At 32.6% G+C, this 22,596-nt stretch overlaps 5 protein-coding genes across 7 annotated transcripts; 3 read left to right on the top strand and 2 right to left on the bottom strand.

Annotated features, from left to right (window-relative positions):
- Positions 1-1,020: 1,020 nt before the first annotated feature.
- Positions 1,021-7,922, bottom strand: LOC108567930 (AT-rich interactive domain-containing protein 4B). The gene is made up of 14 exons (XM_017928740.1): positions 7,505-7,922; positions 7,324-7,434; positions 7,101-7,260; positions 6,872-7,040; positions 6,594-6,812; positions 6,341-6,536; positions 5,063-6,286; positions 4,828-5,002; positions 4,598-4,764; positions 2,362-4,538; positions 2,178-2,302; positions 1,415-1,684; positions 1,218-1,358; positions 1,021-1,153 (listed from the first exon to the last, which is right to left on the bottom strand). Exons 1-14 carry the CDS (start codon positions 7,505-7,507, stop codon positions 1,119-1,121), a joined length of 5,172 nt encoding a protein of 1,723 aa, XP_017784229.1. The 5' UTR covers positions 7,508-7,922; the 3' UTR covers positions 1,021-1,118.
- A 586-nt stretch (positions 7,923-8,508) lies between these two features.
- Positions 8,509-9,576, top strand: LOC108567934 (diphthine methyl ester synthase). Its single transcript, XM_017928746.1, has 4 exons — positions 8,509-8,704; positions 8,765-9,119; positions 9,172-9,300; positions 9,363-9,576. Exons 1-4 carry the CDS (start codon positions 8,570-8,572, stop codon positions 9,545-9,547), a joined length of 804 nt encoding a protein of 267 aa, XP_017784235.1. The 5' UTR covers positions 8,509-8,569; the 3' UTR covers positions 9,548-9,576.
- Positions 9,577-10,041: 465 nt separating this feature from the next.
- On the top strand, positions 10,042-13,480 carry LOC108567932 (synaptic vesicle 2-related protein). Its single transcript, XM_017928741.1, has 11 exons — positions 10,042-10,274; positions 10,405-10,564; positions 11,674-11,770; positions 11,824-11,948; positions 12,003-12,066; positions 12,122-12,247; positions 12,305-12,519; positions 12,570-12,757; positions 12,910-13,021; positions 13,079-13,253; positions 13,313-13,480. The coding sequence occupies exons 1-11, from the start codon at positions 10,127-10,129 to the stop codon at positions 13,475-13,477; spliced, it is 1,575 nt and encodes a 524-aa protein (XP_017784230.1). The 5' UTR covers positions 10,042-10,126; the 3' UTR covers positions 13,478-13,480.
- A 53-nt stretch (positions 13,481-13,533) lies between these two features.
- On the top strand, positions 13,534-18,970 carry LOC108567933 (WD repeat-containing protein 37). Of its 3 annotated transcripts, none has more exons than XM_017928743.1 (9): positions 13,534-13,611; positions 14,267-14,513; positions 14,571-14,684; positions 14,742-14,933; positions 17,060-17,232; positions 17,291-17,426; positions 17,498-17,584; positions 17,640-17,778; positions 18,459-18,970. In XM_017928743.1, exons 2-9 carry the CDS (start codon positions 14,297-14,299, stop codon positions 18,829-18,831), a joined length of 1,431 nt encoding a protein of 476 aa, XP_017784232.1. In that variant the 5' UTR covers positions 13,534-13,611; positions 14,267-14,296; the 3' UTR covers positions 18,832-18,970. The 3 variants fall into 3 exon arrangements, with proteins under 3 accessions (XP_017784232.1, XP_017784233.1, XP_017784231.1); XM_017928744.1 differs by lacking the exon at positions 13,534-13,611 and adding an exon at positions 13,683-14,140 and having other exon boundaries at positions 17,297-17,426; XM_017928742.1 differs by lacking the exon at positions 13,534-13,611 and adding an exon at positions 13,684-14,140.
- A 1,430-nt stretch (positions 18,971-20,400) lies between these two features.
- On the bottom strand, positions 20,401-22,043 carry LOC108567913 (E3 ubiquitin-protein ligase RNF139-like). Its single transcript, XM_017928700.1, has 3 exons — positions 21,951-22,043; positions 21,771-21,889; positions 20,401-21,169 (listed from the first exon to the last, which is right to left on the bottom strand). The coding sequence occupies exons 2-3, from the start codon at positions 21,810-21,812 to the stop codon at positions 20,411-20,413; spliced, it is 801 nt and encodes a 266-aa protein (XP_017784189.1). The 5' UTR covers positions 21,813-21,889; positions 21,951-22,043; the 3' UTR covers positions 20,401-20,410.
- Positions 22,044-22,596: the final 553 nt, after the last annotated feature.

Here is a 22,596-nt window from a genome sequence, read left to right as displayed (position 1 = left end):
TAATTCAACAATACATAATAAGTATACAAACTGCAGTACGTTAATCGGAACATTATAAATATGAGATGCACAATATTAATGCGTGATAAATATATAAAATTTGGAAGATAAGTTGAATTTTTTACTTTTAATGGATTTCGACGGTACTGAGTTTAGTTATAATTTATAAAAATACCGTTTTTTAAGAGTATTGTCTATATTAAAAATAAATGATTCAGGAAAAATTGAATGATGTTGTTGAATTACTTTAGAAATATTTATTTTTTTTATAGATTTGTACACTATATAAATATTAATTCTCTCTCGCTTTCACATACGTTTTATATATATATATATATGTATATAAATATGAACTAAATTGACATCTTTATAGAAATGTATTTAATTCATTTTTTTTTCTATTTTCGATTTACAATAAATAAGGATCAGTCTTAAAATATTTATCAAACCAAAACCAAACATAACATATTATTAACAATATAGTGAAAATGACTTTAATGGTCCTTTTGTCTTTTTGAAAATAAAATAGAATATACATTAAATACATTGTTGCTTGATAGATCATATATTTTATAGATAGCCACAAATTTAAAATTGAGAAAGAGAAAAACAATTACTGAACAAACAAACAAAAATAACTAATAGGAAAATAATTGCGATAAATATGATTTCTTTGATGTGTTCTTATTTTAATCATTAAAATGTACAGAATATAATCAATCGATTGATGAAAAAAATAATCATTCATATAATATTTATCATTCTTTTTAACAAGTAATATACATAAATTGACTTAAAATATGTAGGTTTACGTTTATATGAACAAAAATAATTATTATATATTAAAAGAAAAGTATCGTAGAATCAATGGGAAAACAAAATATCACAAAGAATAATTTTCTTTTAAATTTGAAATACCAAAAAAATCATATGCTTGAATTAATTGTCTTAATTTAATTACTGTTCATACAAATTAAAAATTAATATATGTATATATAAAAACATATTGATTTACTTTTTACAATCTACAGTATATTATTGAATGTCTATTATTAAAATTATCAATTGCTTCTGTTTGCATTTTGTTTACTCTAGAATGAGATCAAGCTAGACCTGGATCATGAGCAGGATTCCTGCTTCGCTGCTCGTAATGCTGAAAACAAATAATTTTATATTAAGTTAAGAGATTCATTAAACAAAATATGATTTATAAATACCCTCTCGTTCTCTTCGTCGAAGTTTCTTCCGTCTCTTCTCGATTAACTGGAGTTCGGCCTTAACGCCAGTATACGTTTTCTTCAAGTCGCTTAACTTTTGTAGAATTAATGCTATTCTACTTGATCTATCCATACTGGCATCTTTAAAATTATATTAGTTACTAACAATTAATAAAGATTTTTTTCAATGTACTTACCAAATTCTACAAAGAAATTGTACTTTGATGGTCTCGGTGACCTGTTGATCCTAGTTGGTTCTACTAAATTATTAGCAATGTCTTGCAAAGAATGTTCCGAGGTGTCATCACTGTCACTATTGTGGCGTGAACGATTGGGTTTTCTTCCTCTTTTAATTGGAACATTTTCGGAATCTCCTTTGCACGATCGTCGTCTTTTCTTACAAGGTGAAGGCACCTCCTCTCTCGTTTTTCTTGAACTTAGCGGTGGTTCAACGTTCAGCAAAGAATCTTAAATAATTTCAATTAGTTTTTCAAAAACGATAAAGCAAAACTATTTATACCAAAAGCTTTTCTCTTTTTCCTATGGTGTTGTTTGTGCTTATGTGACTTATGTGTATGTTTATGCTTATGCGATTTTTGTTTATGATTTTTCTTATGCTTTTTGTTATTATCCATATCTTTTTACGAAACACTAATAATATAGTAGAAAGCATTGAATTTTAAATAGTTCGCTTGAAATACATAAAATAAGCTATACGATCAACAAGTTAAAATGAAAAGAACGTTAAATCAAAGTTAACTGTTAAAACACGTTTCATACTTATAAAAAACATCTGCTTTATCAATAGCAAAAAAATTGTCATTTTTTTGATGAATAAAATTATATTTAGAAATGTGCAATAAAGTATAATTTAAATCTAGTTTGAAAAGTAGTTTATCTCGAGATGTGATCTGATATTTTGATAAACAAAACATAAATAGATAATTAAATAAAACTTACCATCTTCGCTATAATTGGTAACTTTTGTAGTAGCAGAACGTCGCGAATTCGTGTATTCAACGTCGGTTTCCGTCGACTTACAACTCTCGTTATCCCCGTTGTTCGGTGATAATCCGCCGATTTCACTAAACATGCATAAACATTAGTATTAGTTAATCATCACCGGTGAACTTAAATATCTTACCCTCTAGGTGATAAATTGCTAATTGTACTTTCTGGAGTGGTTGGCGGAGTGTTATCTAGAACGGCGGAGGCTTCACGAATATTTTCTCGATTTTCCAGCGGCAATACGTGTGGTACAGGAGATGGTTGATTTTCTTTGGCTTTCTCCTGTTGGATCAACAGATTCTTGTTATTGCTACTGCTTCCACTAGGTGCACTTGCAAATGGCATTTCGAGGACATTGTTTTTAGACTTTTTAGGTTCATTCTGAGGCGCCGGTGCCGGACTTCCAGGTATTGTCTCCTCGCAGAACAACATTGAATGAAGATTAGAGTCTGGTTCATCGTCCTTGTTCGTTTCCGTTTCATCAGTCTTCTCCTCTTCCTCCTGCTCCACCTCCATTGTAACGATAACGTCCTCTTTCGCGGCAAGTTTTATATTATCAAAATTAAAATTGCGTTCTTCTACTTGACAAGTTGTATTTTCAATGGGCGTTGGTTCTGTGGGAACACTTTCCGTTTCCTTAGTTTTGTTATCCACAGATGTACTTGTTTGCGAGTCATCATCGGAAGGTACAATGACTAAACGTTGTTCGGAATCTGAATCGCTTTCTGTGTCCGTATCAATTATATATTTCTTGCTAACAAATTTCCTGGTATATCTTTTCTTAAAATCTTGCACTACAGGTTTACTTTCTTCCACTTGTGGTTTTTCCTCAATCTCATTTTTAATTTCAATTTTAGGCTCTATTTCGATAATCGGTTTCTCTTCTTTAACTTCGGGTTCCGTCTTAGGTTCGATCTTCAGTTCCACCTTCTTCTCTTCTTTTTCTTCTTCTTCTTCCTCCTCCTCCTCAGACGGTTCTAACTCCATATCGGAATTATTTTCATTGTTCTTTAACTTTTGAAGAATAGTATCAGCTATTGTCGTTCCAATTTTGAGATTGATATCCTTAAGATCATCAATTTTACTTGTATATTGCGGCGTAGAACACAAATCTTCTAATAGAGAACTATCTGTTTCTTGAAAAACGGCAGCTAATTGTTTTGGAAGTACTATCTTCTTTTCTTCTACAACCTCTTCTTTAATATCATCTTCTGCTTCAATTCTATTTAACGTTGTTGTAGATGCACTCGCTGAAGACAAATTAGTTTTGTTTTCAAACTTGGGTTCACTTTCTAAAACCATATCACTAGTATCATCGTCGGTGACTGTATTCTGTTCAACGTCTTTTAAAGTGTTATCTATTGCTTCCGTCACTTCTTCTATATTCTTCTTATTATCTTCAGTTTTAGAAGTAAAATTTTCGCAAGCAGCATCGATCATATGGTCCGGCGAAGGTTTTCCAAAATTTTCTTGAAAAAATGACGTAGAATGAGTAAAAGTCAATTCTCCTGAATGAGCATCGTTATCAGAAAGGTCCAATCTATCTTCACTATTTTCTTCGAGATTTTCAGCAAGTTCAAATATACTTAATGATTCATCCATATTTAACGCTTTAACTACACTGGGCTTTTCTAAAGGTTTTTCAGTTGTTGAAGATTTTCCAATATGGAAAGAAGGTGATTCTACTAACTTATCGAAGGGATCATCAGATTTTTTCGGCACTTCTTTCTTCTCAACTTCTTCTTCAACAACCTCCTCCTGTTTTTTCACTGGTGTACGCCTGAACCGTTTCTTTTCAGCTTCAGGTTCTTTGGTTTCTGTTTTAGCAGGAGATTTTGGACTTTTCTTTTTAGGAGGAGATTTCTCAACGTCATCGTAAAGCCTCGGGATTCGTTTCTTTCCTTTATCTTCGGTGCTGCTTTTCCTAACTTCGAATTCGAAAGGTTCCGGTTCTTTAAACTCGTATATATCTTCGGAGCTTGATGATTTTTCGACGACTTTCTCTTTCTTCTCGTCTGTTTCAGTTTCGGAATTGTCTTTGGGTTCAGGTACTGTAGTAGATTCATCAGATGATACTGTTTCTTTTTCACTAGTGTCAGTGCTGGTAACTTTAATGGCTTTACCAAAGCCCTTAAGCTCGGATCGAATTTGATTTAAATCGAATTCTCGACCCTTCGGTTGATTGGAACCTTCATCGTCACTATCCACCAAAGCTTTCACATCAGAAGCTTTCTTTAATTTCCTTGAACGTTTTGGACGCTCTATTTCCTCTTCCTTTTCTGTATCTTCGTCGTCCTTTCTCTTATCTCCTTTCTGCAAAAGATACTTGTATTTACTTTTTATTTTTAAATGATTAAAAATTAATATTTTACCGTTTTAATTAGTTTCCTTCGATATGTTTTCGTTTCAGAGTCATCCTTTGATCCGCTCCTGGTACGTGTCAATTCAGATTCACTCTCCGATCGCTCATCGCTTTCCGATTCTGATTGCACTGAAATATCGGTTTGAGCCGATGTTCTTCGACTTCGTCTATTGGAATCTAAAGAGGAAAATAAAATTCATTTAATACAAGTTGGTCATTATGTTGTGAACTAATTTATACCTTGTCTTGTAACTCGATTAGCGCTGGTCTTCGATACCGGCGTGGCAGGGCTTTTTGTTCTACTTGAAGTTGAAGTAATACTGGAAGGAGTCGTGGACCTTGGAGGCTCTGGTACAGTACTTCGTCCGGTAATGGACATACCGCGTCCCCTTTTAGCCGGAGTTTTGTTTGCAGACTAAAAATAATAATTCAATGTTAATAATATTATAAAGCAAAATATTAAAATATGATTTACTTTAGATCCAGCTGAAGAACTTTGCTTTAATCTTTTTGCCTTTGTTGTGGCGCTCAAATTTTCTGCTATTCTACTAAAGGTTATACGCTCATCATATCTGGTATTCCAACCAGTGTAGTGAACTAGATAAACGTATTGCCCGTTATGGTCTTTTTCAATTTTTAAAACTTTAGCTTCATATGTGACTTTTGATTCGTGGGTAGGCCCATAATATACTTTTAATTTATCACCAATACATACTGAAGATGCTGATGACGATGGAGGAGACGTGGACGTTGGTGGCGGTACTGATGATAATTCGTTAACACTACTATCAGAATTAGACGTCTTGTCATCAGTATTATTTCTTTTCCGGCCTCGTTTCTTGTCTTTATCGTCCTCTCCAGGCTTTTTACTCATGGATTTTGAAGGTTTTTGGGGTGGTTCACGATTTGGTGTTTTCGTGTCACGAATTTTACGTTCCGGGGAAGTAACTTCTTTGCTTCGCGGAACTTGCGATTTTGACCGAGTTTGCTGTATTTTATCATCATCGGCATGCTTCTTCGAGTGATCTTCAAACTTCTCCACCAGGCTCTTAACTTTTTCACCAGGTGTAGGTTTCACCTTCTTCTCCTTCGGTTTAGGTTCATTACGTTTGGATTTATTTATGTCTTTAGATGTACTGGGAGCTTCAGACTGATCTGTTGCATCACTGCTGTTGTCACTACTCTCCACTTGTGCTTCTTTACGTTTCTTTTCTTCCTCTACTTTTTTACTATCCGCTTTCTTTGTTTTAGTTTTCTCCTCCTCTTCCTTTTTCTGTTCAGTGTCATCCTCCTTTTCAGGTCTCGGACTTTGCACTGGTGTCATTCTATCTTTATCGCGAATAAGAGGACGACCTCTGTTTTTCTTTGCGTTTCTTGTGGGATTTAACATTGTGCATCCCAATGTACGATAAAAAGACTCGTAACTCAATAACCATTTTTTGTACACTTGTTTTACATGATTATAGTTCGCTTGATTCTGATTAAACTTTAATCGCGCTGTAATAGTTTTCCATTTGTTCTGATTTGTTACGCGATTATAACCACCAAACTTTTCGACCAACCTAAACAGTTTGTATAAATCTACATCTTTATTACCGATCGTTGGTGTTTTATTTAGCGGCGTACCACTGTCATCCATAAATTTATAGAGCTGAGCCACAAAATGGTCTTTTTCCTCTGTAGGTTCATCGTCAGAGCTCTGAACAAAAATTATTTTTCATAAAAATGTTTAAAACATTTAGAATATACTTACATCTGAAACGCTTTCATCGCCATCCGAAAAATGAGACTGCAGATTGAATAATGAATTCTTTTCCCAATGAGCAGGTAATTCGTCATTGTCTAAAAATTTTATTGCTTTATCTACAGCCTCTGCCAATGTAGAACTCTCCACGCGAGATCCCATTTCACGTTTAAACTCGTTCACTTCCTTTTTGGGCACTGTATAACTATATAGAAACATTATTTAATATATTTTCTTTTATTTTTTTTTCAAATAAACTTACTATCTTCCATCCTTGAAGGATCTTATCAAAAATTCATCTTTCATATTAATCCTAACTGTTGGTTGTGCTGAAGGCATTACTATTAAACCAGGAAACCAATTGTCCTTGTTTCTCTTCTTGTCACCAGCTTCAACACTAACAACTTTTCCTGTGTCAACACTATACAGCTCCAGATCTGGTTCATTTTCCTCCTCTGCTTCACCTTCACTACTGTCTTCCCTAATTGTATTTCATTATATTAGTAAAACTCATTGCAAAGTTTATTATTATAAACTTACTTCAGTTGTCTGCTACGCCTTCCTCTGCCTCTTACCATTACTGGATTTCCAAAATGTTCTGGATGTGTCAGTGGAAGTTGGTCTAATGTTTCACTCTCATTAAAATGTTTGCCACCTTTCAAACACAATGCAGTCCTTCTCAAAGTCATTATATCACCATCATCAAAAACTATAAAAAAAAATGAAATGTTTTATAAGAAGTCCAAAATAAAATTGATTTATAAATTACCAACTGTATATTGACTACAATCTTGTATTTTCATAATAGTTGCTTCAACATAGTCATTGTTGTCTGGATGCTTGGCTTGAACCAATTGTCCTACCCTTAAAGTTCCATTGATGTGTTCATCAGTTACTGTTGCTGTACCCAAGCCCATTTTGTATGAAACCTAAAAGCATTACACAACATTTAATTGGTTTTCTTATTAGTTTAATATAATGTGAATAAATACCTTGCATTTTACAATATGGACCACTTTACTGACTTTCGCTTCGCAAAAAGCTCCTTTGTATTTTGCACTGACTGCAGTTCCTACAGATAAGTAAGGAGGATCGTCTCCTTGCTACATACACCAAATATGAACAAATGATTAAAAGGGTTGTCATAACAATTTTGTAACAAAGATCACTTACCATTTTATGATTAAAATAAAACAGCCCACTATTAACTTATATCAGTCCAATAAATGAACTGGATTAAAAAGGGGGAAAAAGATGTAAATATTATGCATTCACAACGTCGCTAGGGTGAACGCATCGTTATTAGCACTGCACCACCGCGAAAGAAAACAGATTTGTACCAATTAATTAGGAAAATAATAGAACGAAAAGAAAAAGGAAAACAGAAATTGTGATGGTCTCCAATTGTTTGTGGCTTTGGTGAGCACTCCACATGTAACTATTGAAAAGTCATCTTTTCCCAATATACACACGCACATCCACTATGCTCACTCACAAACTCATCTGTGGAGAAACACTTCTTCTTTGATTAGAAAAAAGAAACGATTCCAGTCTAGGTGACATTCTGTCTTTGTCAAGTAACAGTCCTGAACAGGTTTGCCAGATTTTCCCAAATATGGAAAGCGTTGCAACGTCGCTTTCATAACAATATTTAGCGCCAGGCTCAATACCAATTCAACGAATTTATGCACTTTCACACTGTTCAATAAGGGTTAATATCGCTCACAGTATTACTTAGTCAGATATTTTTAATGGCACAGAAACAAACATAAACATCGGGTCACAGAGCTACCAACAAAACACTTGCTTATACCACTACAAAATTCCAAGTTAATTATAGATCATGATATATTGGTAAAATCATTATATATAACAGTAACAAACTTAATACCAACCTGTTTTAATACATTTTGAAATAAATTTACAAGTAGCAAAACTTAAAATTTTACTTTATCGATCAGAAAAACTAAAACTCAATTAAATAACAAATTATAATATTGATTAATAATATCAATTGCATTAACTTATTGCCCTTTCACATATCATAAAACAATTGTAAGAATATTATATAATATTCATACATCAATTTAAACTTTGTTAATAACAAAAATTGGATTTTTATTAATATAAAACTGAAAACTGTTATAGCTTATCTACAATTTATATAATGAGAATATAATATTTTCAATCTCTTAGTTTAGTTTATTCCACCAGTGTTACAAATAAAGTACGCATAAAATGTTTTATATCATTGGTTTAGGACTCGGTGATTGCAAAGACGTTACAGTTAAAGGTTTAGAAATAATAAAGAAATGTGAACGAGTTTATTTGGAGGCTTACACATCGATTCTAACGTGCGGCACCGAAGCTCTTGTAAATACGAACCTAACCTATAATATTGCACATGATCATTTGTTTACTTATTTTTTTCAGGAAGCTTTTTACGGAAGGAAGCTGATTGTAGCTGACAGGGATTTGGTAGAGCAAGGGGCAGATGAAATTTTACAAGGAGCAGCAACTGAAGATGTTGCTTTGCTGGTTGTTGGTGATCCATTTGGGGCAACCACTCATACAGATTTCATTTTGAGAGCCAAAGAAAAGGGCATTCCATTTCATGTGGTTCACAACGCTTCCATTTTAAACGCTATTGGTTGCTGTGGATTGCAGTTGTATAGCTTTGGTGAAACTGTATCTATTCCATATTGGACAGATTCTTGGCAACCAGACAGTTTCTATGAAAAGATTATGTCCAACTATGAGAGAAAATTGCACACCTTATGTTTATTAGGTATACATTTGTGATTCATTAAACAAATCACTAAATTATACATGTTTTGTAGATATCAAAGTGAAAGAACCAACTTTAGAGAGTTTAACAAAGAAGAAAATTGAATATATGCCACCTAGGTTCATGTCAGTTAGTGAAGCTTCTCAACAACTATTGCAAATTATTGAAAGAAAAGGCTGTGGTACATAAGAAAAAAATAACATTTTAATTATCATCATCACATTAAATATTATGTAATTTTAGGTTTAACGAAAGATTCGTTTTGCATTGGTTTGGCTCGCGTTGGTTCGGAAACGCAAGGTATAGTTGCTTGTTCCTTAGAAAAAATGTCCAGCTATGATTTGGGAGGACCTTTGCATTCCTTGATCATTCCGGGGACCGAGTTACATCCACTCGAACTTGAATACATTGATCAGTTTAAAGTGTAATTTGCAAATACGAATAAATATTTGAAACAGATGCGCTTCCTTCATTCATTCATAATATTACAAATTATAGTGTTAAAAAATGTCACGTTTGTTCAGGAAACGAATCATTTGCTCCAATTTCTAAAATAATTATACTTAAATTATTTCCTGTTTACTGAAAAAATATACAACCAAACAGTGTTGAATTCAGAACATGCAGATATATTTAATAAAAATAACCGGTATTCTTAAATCAATATTGTAAATAATCAATATTGGTAGAATGGTTTCATTCTTATAAGTTAAAGTTTAAATTAAGTTGAAAATGTAAAACTTGTTTTTTTTTTAAAGAAGTCAATAATTATATAGCACCAATAATAATTAAATATACCGGACTATTAAAAAAAATAATAAAAAAGAAAAACAAACTGTATATTTTATTGAAGAAATATTTTTTAACAGGTAGTTCTTCAAACAACAGCTGATTTTGACAAGCATTTAGTTACCTAAACAAACACCTGTTGGTTATGTTTGTCCACGTAGAAAAAAAAAGCACAGTTAATTTGGTTTCGTTTTCTAGTCTTTAGTTTCTAATGGACAATGGCGTTAAGAAGGTCGCGTGGTTACCAAGATATTGACGGTACAAGTGAAGCGGGTTCGACTATCACTCGAAATGAGGTATCGCAGGACACAGATACAAATCTCCCGCAGGAGATTGAAATGGCTTCAGTCTCTGTAGTTCCAGATGGTAATAATTCAGTATTTGTTAAGGAAATGAAGTCAATATGATAATTTTAAATTGTTTTTTTTTATAGTTGCTTGATTACTTCAAATATTTATACTGCTATGTTTACAATTATATCGTTCGATAATTACAGATACGTTTACCGTAAGTCAAGCAGTCAATGCCTTGGGATTCGGATGGTTTCAAGTGAAATTATCGTTATGGACAGGATTATGTTGGATGGCGGATAGTATGGAAATGACAATTTTATCCATTCTTTCGCCGGCTCTCCATTGTCATTGGCATATATCCAGGTATATTTTTTAATAAATAAATATTTGTTTATTTACATTTATACAAATGTATACAAATTTGGATAATTATATATATGCTAATTCGGTAGTTATATAATCTGTAACGCAACCCTACGTTACAAGCTATGATAGATTCAAGAAGTATATAAACATTTTATCAACAAGTAAAATTAAAGATAATACGAATTGAATAGATTATAAATGTGTGCATAGTGTATTTATTGCTTCATGTTTCTATACAATTCAGTTATTGATTTAATATATTAACAATAAATTTATTGACTTAGTGTGTTCAACTGCCGTTAAATATTATTAATATGTTGTATACTGTTGTTGTAATAGATCAGGGGAGGTCAACTTTTGTGTACATAAGATCTACCTTTTATCTTAAAAATATGTCGCGATTGACTTGTTGTCATAGTTGTTTAAGTGGGGGGATTTGTGAAATACATGCTATGTTTATATATCTACCTACGTAAAAACTAACGTAATTATTTAGTATACAGGGTGGCCCAATTGAACTGCAACCAACTTAAAACGCTGACAATCTTGTGTGACAAGCTTTATATTTTGGCCGAAAACCAAAACCAAAAGTGGCTATTGTTAGAGCCCTCATCACCTTAATGTGAATAAGTCTTTCGTATCTCGAACCATAACACGTTATAACGAAGCTAGTAGTATTATAAAATGCTATTTTGGTGGTCGGAAAAAAACTAGATCTGTGGCAGTAGTGGTCCGGAAATTTAAGGCTCAAATTTCCGAACTACTTCTGCCACTCAATGAAATCCGCGTCGCAGTGGAAGACAAAAGGCTACTCAGCTCAACATATCCAAAATAACAATGCAACAAATAGTCAATAACGAACTCAAAAATTAGGCTCGATAGAGACTAACCCGGTGGGTTAGCACGAACGCAACCAATTTCCAAATATCGTCTTGTCTGATGAGACAAAATACAGGGTTCTGAAAAATTGCAGTTTAATTGGACCGGTCGATCGCGATCGATTAGTTGGCCGCCCCTGTAATAGATCATCTATAATTTACATTGCAGTTTGAAATTATATAACGTTTTAAATGTAAGTATAAATTATAATTTATTTTGTTCATCAGGTATCAACAAGCATTAACAACAACTGTGGTGTTTTTGGGAATGATGTTATCTTCAACGTTTTGGGGAAATTTGAGTGATAGATATGGACGTAAACACGTATGAAAATCAAATCAAAATTAAAACAACTTTATTAACAAACATCATTTTAGGCTTTGAGTTTGTGCGCCGTATTGCTCTTTTACTACGGATTACTTAGCGCTATAGCCCCTAGTTTCATGTGGGTATTATTGCTACGAGGCGTGGTTGGATTTGCAATTGGATGTACTCCACAATCGTAAGTATATGATCTCACAAATTCGATTAATGTTGAATAACTGTTGTTTTGTAGTGTTACGCTTTATGCAGAATTTCTACCTACTAAGCAAAGGGCTAAGTGTGTTGTTTTGTTAGACGTAAGCTGTTCGTTTCTCACGTTGTCATTGTTAGTTTAAAGATTTGCATTTTTAGTGTTTCTGGGCTTTGGGTGCATGCTTCGAAGTAGCCTTAGCTTTAGTTGTCATGCCTACGTTAGGATGGCAATGGCTTCTAGCGTTGTCAACGGGTCCTCTCTTAGCGTTTGCTCTAATCTGTCCGGTAAGTATTTACTTCACTTATAATCATTCACTCTTAATCATTATTTTTAAATTCAAGTGGCTTCCGGAATCCGCACGATTTCACGTTGCCAGCGGCCAAACGGACAAGGCTCTGGAAACTTTGGAAAAGATCGCTAAAGACAATGGAAAACCAATGTTACTAGGAAGATTAGTGGTTGATGATGCTATGACCGATTCACCACATAGGGGTCGCATTAGGGATTTATTGGTACCTTCCCTAAGACGCACAAGTTTATTACTCTGGTTCATTTGGTATGTAATCATGAAAATTATTGTATAATGTATTAATATTGATGTTTAAGGATGTCTTGCGCTTTCTGTTACTACGGTTTGGTTCTGATGACGACCGAACTTTTCGAGACATCTTCGAACAACTGCTCGGATAATCTCAGGCCTCATTCCAGGATAGAAACTTGCGCTGCTGAATGCAGGCAATTGCAGACTAAAGATTACATGGATCTGTTATGGACTACTTTAGCAGAATTCCCAGGTTCTTATTTCTCCACAAGTATAAAATGCCCCCTTTTTCGAAAAAAATGGGTTCTAAAAACTTAAATTCCGAAAATTAAGTTGCGTCTTATGGGAGAATCTTATACTTGGTGCAATTTGGTAAATTATATTTATATATGATTTTTTGTACAGGTATCTTCGCTACGATATTTACTATTGAAAAATTCGGAAGGAAGAAGACTATGGCCGTCCAGTTTGTCATTTACGCAGTTTGTGTATGCTTCTTGGTAGTCTGCACGGAAAAGTAATTAGTTAATTAAGATTTTTATTTAAATTTATTAATTGTTTTAATCAATTTTAGGAGAGCTTTCTTGACTTTCATGCTATTTTTGGCCCGAGGAATAATCGCTGGAGTTTTCCAAGCAGCTTATGTTTATACGCCGGAAGTTTATCCAACGTCTTTAAGAGCAGTCGGCGTTGGTTCTTGCAGTGCTATGGCAAGATTAGGAGCGATGGTTACACCTTATGTAGCGCAGGTTGGTCGAAGGAATTCTCTACTTTAGCGTGTGTAATTGATGTATAATTTTGTTATTAGGTTCTATTAAAGACGTCCGTGAGCTTCGCGACATCAGTGTATGCTGTGGCAGCTTTATTAGCTGCAGTGGCTTGTATAGTTCTACCAATAGAGACTCAAGGAAAGGAGATGTCGGAAAATATTCATCAGCATGAACGATCTAATAATCAATCAACGAACAACTAAGAAGTGATCAGCGACACGAGACTACTACAGTATTAAGATTTTAATTTATTTGTTTTTGTTAATACCAAAGTGAATGAAATTCATTTTCGACAATACCAATATTTATATGTTTGTTTACGTGATGTTTATACAAGGTGCTGGTTTTTTATATGTTTTATTAATTTATTAAAAAAAAATACGTAATAACAAGTTTACTAGTAATATTTTAACAGACTTTAGCCAAATAAGTTGGAATTTTTGAAGGATGTATAAGAGTTTAATTTGCAAATTACGAAACAATACACGCGAATTGCAAATAATGGAAATCGTTTTATATTAATATTAATGGGAAATTAAGCAAGAAGGTACACGCAAAGAAGAAAATCGATTCAATAAAGTTCAATTTGTGTGTGTCTTTCTTATTGTTCGGTCGAGTCAGGTCGAGTGTATTCATTTAGCGGCAGTTTGGGAATACCCCCCACCACGAAACGGCGCGTGATGACTGTCATCGAATGTCAAAGCGAATGTCATTGTGTGAAAACTGTCAAATAACGCGGAACAGTTGAAAAGAGTTAGTAAACATTATGCGTGTTTTGCTGAGTAAATAAATGCAGACACAATTTCGTTAATAACATTGACATTGTTCAGGAGACCTTGGACTGGAATACCTGCATTTTTTCTCAGGTTATTAATTTACCTCCACATGTAAATCCAAATAGCATGTATTCACTATTGATTATAATTCATGTTGAATAATTAATATATATATATATGTGTTTGTTTGTTTTTTGTCTCATTCTTTTCTTTCAGTTAATGTAATAGTTTGTTCCCACCGTCAGGATGTCAGTGAATCAAATAACTCAGAGCAGTAAGGGTCAGAAAGGCAAGAGAACATCCATGAATCGACCACAGAGCACTGTCGATGGAGACATTTACATTGGCTTCAGGTCAGACTTTGATAATGAAGCTAACACTCCAACATGCAGAGTCAGGTTGCACAATCTGTTCAGGCAAATCGAGAAGGAATTTGATTTGCTTTACCAAGAGAATCAAAACTGTAATGTTACATTTTCATAGTTGTGGATCATTTAATTAATCCTTATGTATTTTTTAGTACATGATAAAATTGAACTGCTGAATGAAAAAATTGAAAGTGCTAGCTATGATAAGCAGACCTACGACTGTATGGATTTTGATAATAATTTTCCAAAGTTACTCAACAAAAAATGTAAGTTAATATTATTTACATTTATTATAAATTTATTGTCAATGCTATTATTTATAGTAAGTACAACATCATCGCAAAAGTTGAAAACAGCACACAAATTGAAAGCACAAACTAGTAAAATTGTGTCCAGTTTCAAGGCCCCACATATGAATTGCAACTTGCTTAAGGAATATATTGGACACAAGGATGGTGTTTGGGAAGTCTCTGTGGCTAGACCAGGCCAACCCATTATTGGTACAGCATCTGCAGGTAACATTTACTTTATTTAATTAAGCAAATATCAATATAAAAAGAGTAATGTAATTACATTTACACTAATGTTAATAGTTTAAGAAACAAAAATAAGTATAAAGTTTCAGACATTTAAATATTGAGATTAATAACATCAAAATATTTACTACTGTAAATAACTGATACGAAATTGTTTGAGTCCATCAAATCAAAGTAAACAATCTAAAAATTCAACAAAATCGAGTCTTGCTATGGACAGAAATTATTACAAAAAGAAAGTATAATTTAATTTTAGATATTTTATATAAATATTTTCTGAGTATTATCAAACATTATTAAATATTTAGAATAATATAAGAATAGTATGCTGCTTTTGTATAAAAACTGCTTGTTTATAAATTTCCATTAAACTGAAAATAACTTTTAGGCAAAATAATGGTGGTAATATAAAATCTATTTTCTTTCTGGAATGAAGGAAATGACATTGAACCTTAACATACGCTTACATTGCATTGGAAATATGAACATGTAAGACTACGTATGTAAATTGCTCATTGTTGGTGCCACTTTAAAATAAATCATTTAGTAATGGAATTTTAATTGAACTCTATTTATGGCCCTAATGTATGGAGTAATACGCACGAAAACGTAAACGAGTTCAAACAAATTAAGGCAAAATTGGGCCAAAGTCGAGCGAAGTATTTACTCCGTGTTTTGTACATTATATACCCTTAAAATGGATTAAATGACCATTTATGCTTGCACGTCAGAAAATAATATTAAATATTGAATAAAGGTTACATCATTGGCAGAAGCGATATTGTTTTGGAGAGAGGGGGTAGCTAGTAATGGAATTACGGGATTTTTTTTAGATCGCGAGGGGCTGGACCTTGAACTCACGTGTCTGTGGTTGCATTACGTATGATCGTCCAGGCAAAGTGGTGCGAACTCAATATGCCATATTTACATAATTAATAGTAACGACAGTGAACCTCATGTCCAATCTATCGATTGAGAAAATAATTCTATTGCCGATCGCTTGCGTGCATACATTACGTGTCTTTTATAGAAGATCACTAAATTGCAAAGCAATTTATCTCTAATTAAAATAGTTACCATCTATCGTTAATTGTCGCTGTTCCTATTAAAAACTTGAATATTTGAATATCAGAATTTGATCTAATATATATTTTTGTTATTATTCTATGTGAAATAAATTATTTAATTACAGTAATTTATTTTTGTAATTAAACAGTTTTAGAATATGTTTAGTAACAATATTAATTAAAAAAAAACAATTTGAAAATAAGTAATGTTTGTTCTACAATCAAATATCTTTTTGTCATGTATTTATAAATGTTACTAAATGTATATAGTCAAGAAACGCGTGCGGCTCCGTTTGCCGACCTCAGGGTTAGATTATAAATTGTCACTAGAAGTGTAAATACCTGCGAAATTATATATGAAACTACGTAATACTTGGCAAGTATTTAAAAGATACTTCTCAAGTATATATTCTGGATATACATAGTTTTTCTCAATTACCAAATACCATACTTGTATTTATTCAAATACATTTTAACATATTAATTATTGCAATGGATCATTGAATAAGTAAAGACAAACTATTAATTTTATGATGATGTAAATAAAATGAGATTCATCGTAAATTTCTCACAGAAAAACAGTTATTAAATTTATTATGAACGACACTTAAAGTGAGCGAATTTAATAGATGATAAAATAAGTATAGCATACTTCTCATAGTGCGGATTCATTATCATACGGTTTGAAAATTTCAAAACAAATTATATATTAATTAAATAGATATAAATTCTTAACAACTTTATTTATTTTCCATGTATACTAAAGTCCTCGATTAGTCGGGTTACAAACATTGCGATTTATTGGCGGAACCGATAGTTGTAAAATCGCGTATCACTTGATAATTTTCTATTTTTTATTTCTATTTCGAGTTGTTTCTTTCATTGTACGTTTCTTAGTTTTCAATCTATATTGTTTATTTGATTTTGATGCATTTTATGATTCATTGACTACAAATGATAAATTATAATATATTAATAATAAGTGCTTTTAAATTTTATCTTTTTTTTATTAAATATTATATTTTTTTTTCTACTTAGATCATACGGCATGTGTTTGGAGCATGGATACAACCCGGTGTCTTCTTCAATATCAGGGACACAGTGGATCAGTAAACTCGATTAGGTTTCATCCCTTGAAGGATTTGGTTTTAACAGCTAGCGGTGATGGATCTGCGCACATATGGCAAGCTGTCGTTAATTGGGATTTGCCGGTAAACTATACAATTATTACTATAAATTATATTGTTCCTTAATGATTTAATATTAAAGGGGCAGTCGTCAGAGGAGGAATTGGAAGGCGACGAATGCGATGATCGTTCGGATACGAGGGTATCGACATTGAGAACACCGGTGTGCGAATTGGGTGGTCACATGGGAGCTATTTCAGCAGCTGAATGGTTGGCAGGTAAAGTCAATATTATTTTTTTTTGTAATATTTCAAGTATCAATTGATAACGCAATTGGTTTATGTTGCAGGGGCGGATCAAGTTATCACTGCTGCATGGGATAGATTAGCTGTGCTGCACGACGTTGAAACTGGGTTAGTTCTAACAACATTATCAGGTGATTTATTATAGAATTTAGTAAGTAGTAAGAATAACTAACTGTTATTCTACAGGACATGATTTGGAATTGACTCACACTGCAACGCATCCCATTCAAAAGTTGGCTGTGACTTCATCAAGAGATACAACCTTCAGGCTGTGGGATTTCCGAGATAACGTCAATTCCGTTTCCGTATTTCAAGGACATACAGAGTAAGAAAAGTTTTTATTAATATATTTTAGATGAATATCTTTCTCTTTTGCGCGATATAATATAGTTGCCGCATTTGGACCACATATTTTTATTTAAATTTAAAAGTGGATGGAAGAAGACTTCTTCTTAGTTTTTTCACATACAACTACAAAAAGTGTTCGTTTTTATTTTTGGAAATTATTCTTGTTCAATTATTTTCGTATCTGGATTTATAGGAATTGTTTGTTATAGCAACAACAGACTATTTTCTAATTGGATTGGTCCAATGCAGGCAACATAAAATGTGGTCCAAAAAAACTGCTCTTCAACTGCGTATACAACGCGCTCAGTCAAAGAAATTATTGCAACAATCAACTTAAAGTTTAGGCAACTTATGTTGGTTACTACATGATTCAAATTCTATATCCAAGTAGGGTTGCCAGATTTGTTGGTAGTCAAACCGGGACAATAATGGCTGATCGTTGTCCCGGTTTGACAATCTCGGACAAAAACAAAAAATCACACATATGATGTCACGAAAGTCTTGAAAGATATAGCTCACACATGATTTCAGACTCATAATCGGGACACCTGGCAACCCTATATCTAGGTAAAGTAACCTAGACGCCGATCGATCTTATGCAACTCTTATTTTGTATCGTTTTGAAATCTACATAAGCTAATCTTTTAATTATAATAGGAGCGTAACATCGACAGTTTTTACAAGAGAAGACAAAGTGGTCTCTAGTTCTGACGATCGCAGCGTGAAAGTTTGGGATCTGAGGAACATGAGGTCTCCTGTGGCAACAATCCGTGCCGATTCCGCCGTAAACCGGATATCCGTGTCAAACACAGGTGTAATCGCGATACCACACGATAACAGACAGGTTCGATTGTTCGATCTGACTGGTCAAAGGTTGGCAAGGTTGCCTAGGTCCAGCAGACAAGGACACAACAGGATGGTGGCTGGAACCGCTTGGGCCGAGGACAATGCGAGCGGGGCGAATCTCTTCACTTGCGGTTTTGATAGGAGGGTGATCGGCTGGTCCGTCCAATCCCTCAAAGATATATAATTGCTGCTCCTCAGAAACAGCAAAGTATTATTTTAAGGAATAAAGAAACATTGTACTCGTGTTTATTATGTACATAGTTTAAAAACAATCTACTTTTTTTTATGCAACCAAAAAAAAAACAGAAATGAAAAAATAACTTTGAAATTATTTTTATGTTTAACTAATTAAGGAGTAATTATATTATAGTTTAAAATGAATGCTCCTGAAAGGAGTTGTTATGTTTCTGAAAATTGAATGTTTCTTTATTCTTTCCTCCTTTAGGCTCAATATTTATAATCTCGTAAATCCTTTCCGAGAACGAACGAAACTGAATTTGAACGAAACATAAAATAATGTATGTATATCATAATAATGTTAGTTACTAAGAATAGCTTGAAATCTTGTGATATAATATTTTATCTAGTATATTCTACTTCCAATATTCTATTATAAATTATGACGTTTTTTTCTTCTTTAAATCTATATCATTAAAATATTGTAAAAAAAGATAAGGGATATCTAGTCAATCAGAGTTTAAAAATTATTATTTTCAAATATATTTACACAAAATAAAAAATTAAATAACTACATAGATATAAGGAAAATATATTTCTTTAATAGAAGAAGTTTATTATGAAACTTGATTAGAAGAGATTAGTATTACAAATTGTTTATGAATGTAGCTAGTGTTGCAAATCCGCACTTACTAACTCGCATTGATATGTACTCGTTTTCAACCTATTTCACCGAAGGTTACATCATGGGTCAGTAAAAAGAAAACATGTTTGGAATGTAACTTAGTGCCATTGTTTTCCCACCCCCTCATCGCCATCATTATTTGTTTATATAATGTGATTTTCGATTAAGATTTAGCAATATGACGAAATGCTCTTCTAATTCTACTCTAGACGAGCATTCAAAATGCCGCCATTAATAATTGAAGCATATCAAGATTTGATCGCTCATATAAGGATTAGGGGATTTTTTTCTTATACTTTTGAACAAATTATTATTTTGACCTAATATTTCTATTTTTATGATCGCTTGAAAAGGTGATTTAATAATTTTTAATTATATTAATATGCAAATAAAAATAATGTTATCGCATTCATGTTTAGATAGATTATGGGTATTTTCTGCATTTGGAAAATCACTTTTTTTTACACTATTTTAGATTGCAATGCTACAGTTGGCAGTTAATTGATGTAGAAGAGCATTTTAGCAAACGCAGAAGTATATATTATTTTATATGGATTTGGCAATACTTTGGTAAAACTTTCCTTGTTTTTTTTCTGTTTCCGTTTATTTTCTTGAAATGTTCGATGTAGTAATAGGTATAGTTTATCGGGTTTCGTTTTTATGAAATGTACTGGCTTGAAAGATATTTCGAAATTTGTTTCGTAACTAATAATTACTATTATATGTATTAAGAAAACAAAATAAAGTTGATTATATTACAGCAGTCGTATTTTTGTTTGATTTTAAATGATTTTCAGCTTAATATTTATTGTAGAAAAAGGTGTAAAAAAGTAGATTAACTTTGTTTTTAAATTATTTTATAAAACTAAACTATCTTATACATATTCAATTTATTTTAAACCTAGAGAAAATCCTTTTTGCATAGAGGACAAGTCATCGATGATTGCAAACATCTCTTCAGACAATGTGGATGGAATAGATGGCTGCATGGAGTTATCCTCGCTTTGCTCATCCTCTCCAAGCAAACAGCGCAAATATCGTCCCATTTGTTAATATCCTTCTCATCCGCTATCCTGAAACTTGCGAAAGTTTTCCTCTCCAGTTGCAGAGGTTGCACGTAGTTCCAGATCAGGTTTTTTGTCGACAAATAGATCGTGAGGTAAGCGGATACGAACACGAAACCCAGGTATTTTCTGAGACACAGAATATACGATATTACGGCCACATTCAAAGCGATTCCGATGACGTGCAGGATGATGGGCACTATCAAATGTTCCAATGAATCGAAGCGAACGTAATTCAATAGTCGCGTGATTGCGACGAAGGTGTCGACGTACAATTTCTCGGTGCACAGGTAATACGTAAATGTTACAGACGAGTACAGAACGTCGAAATGATACTCGAAGCCTTGCTCCCTCATGCACAGTACAACTATTGCTGCTTTCGCGAATTCCAATACCACTTTCATAAAGTTGAATAGGCTTCCATGTCTTGTCAGCCTCCCGGTTGACGTTTGGTAAGTGTCTCTGATTTTCGTTGCGAAGTAGGTAAATATCAAGTATAGGAGTAGAGTGGTCAGACCGGAAACGATTTTACCACTTTTTGGCTTGGAAATTTCTTGTTTCAGCAGTGCAATATCACAAAGAGTGAAGAAGAAAAACTGAAAATAAATATAATTTTTTTTAATAATGGTGGAAGCGCCAGGAATAAGAACATTTACAATGGCTCACATCCATTATCTTATTGCTGTTTATAATTATTATAACTAGTTACTTATAATTGTTGACTATTCTACATTTTAACTAGTTAATTCATCAACTACGATATAGATATTATATTTTTTACCTGTATTTATTTCATTTTATATAATAACAACAATAACAGTTATTATATTATGTAACTACAAAGTATTAAAAAATGAAATGTAAATTAACTTTGAAAAACCAGTATTTCATAAAATACTTAATTGCTATACAAAGTATAGGTATTATAAACTTTAACTGTATAATATACAGGCCCCACCGGTATTTGTAGAAATAATCCAATAATTCATGAATTTGTTTAAAAAAAATAGATACACTTTAAAAAAATGTTTTTGGCCCCTCCTGTTGTTATAGTCACCAGCCGCTACTGATAAATTATCAGTGGCGGCTGTGGCAGTGATAATAAACATATCTAAGATTTAATATAAAATGTAAATTGTTACCTCATGTAGTAATTTACTAGAATACTTATCTACAAAAGATATTCATAAAACATACCTGGCACATAAAGGTATATAGACCAGACATCATGAGGAACATGCGTTCAGCAGCAATTATCTCTTGCACCGTTCGTTCAAGGACAATGTAAATGATTCCACATATTAAAAGTGTCACGTCTAAAACAAATAATGTAAGAAGTAAAAGTATAATTGATCTTCGATTTGCGCAAATATTTACGGGAAAAATCTGTACGCGAGACTAAATTAAATGCATGTTTGTTCACCTATGAATAGTGTTGTTGTGATGGAGAGGATGGCTCCAATCCAAGTTTGCCGGGCATCGCTTGGAGCATCTTCGTGCATTTTCTATTAACCAATTTTTGTTTTCTTTAAATTTTGTTGCTCACAGAAATTTGGACGATGATACCATTAAAACGTCATTTTGAAGAAGCACATGTCATTTTTGATATATACACAAAAGGTTTTCAATGGATGACGTTTTGTTCATAAATAAGATTTTCAATAATAAATATTTTGATTGCACAAATTTGCAATTTATTAAAAACAAGCTTTGCATGTATTATAATTGATTGAATGAATGAATGTATTAAATAATAAATATTTTTGGCTCGTATTTGGAAAATAATGAATTACATAAATTTATACTATTTTGAAAAAAAAAATGCGTTACACGTTGTAATTTATTAAATATATTACATAATAAATGTTCTTGGCTCGAACTTGGAAAATATTATAATAAACAATTTAATGTTTTGGAGAGGACACAAAAATATGTATTAAAAATAGTACAACTTAGATTGTAATAATGGAAATGAAAAATTTAAAACTTTTTTTTGTAAATAATAATTCAAGTAATTGTTGGA

This window comes from Nicrophorus vespilloides, unplaced genomic scaffold (assembly GCF_001412225.1).
Source record: "Nicrophorus vespilloides isolate i.1.1-1 unplaced genomic scaffold, Nicve_v1.0, whole genome shotgun sequence".
Classification (NCBI taxonomy): Eukaryota; Metazoa; Arthropoda; class Insecta; order Coleoptera; family Silphidae; genus Nicrophorus; species Nicrophorus vespilloides.
The sequence above is the reverse complement of the archived record's forward strand: the minus strand, read 5'-3'. Positions and strand labels throughout refer to the sequence as shown.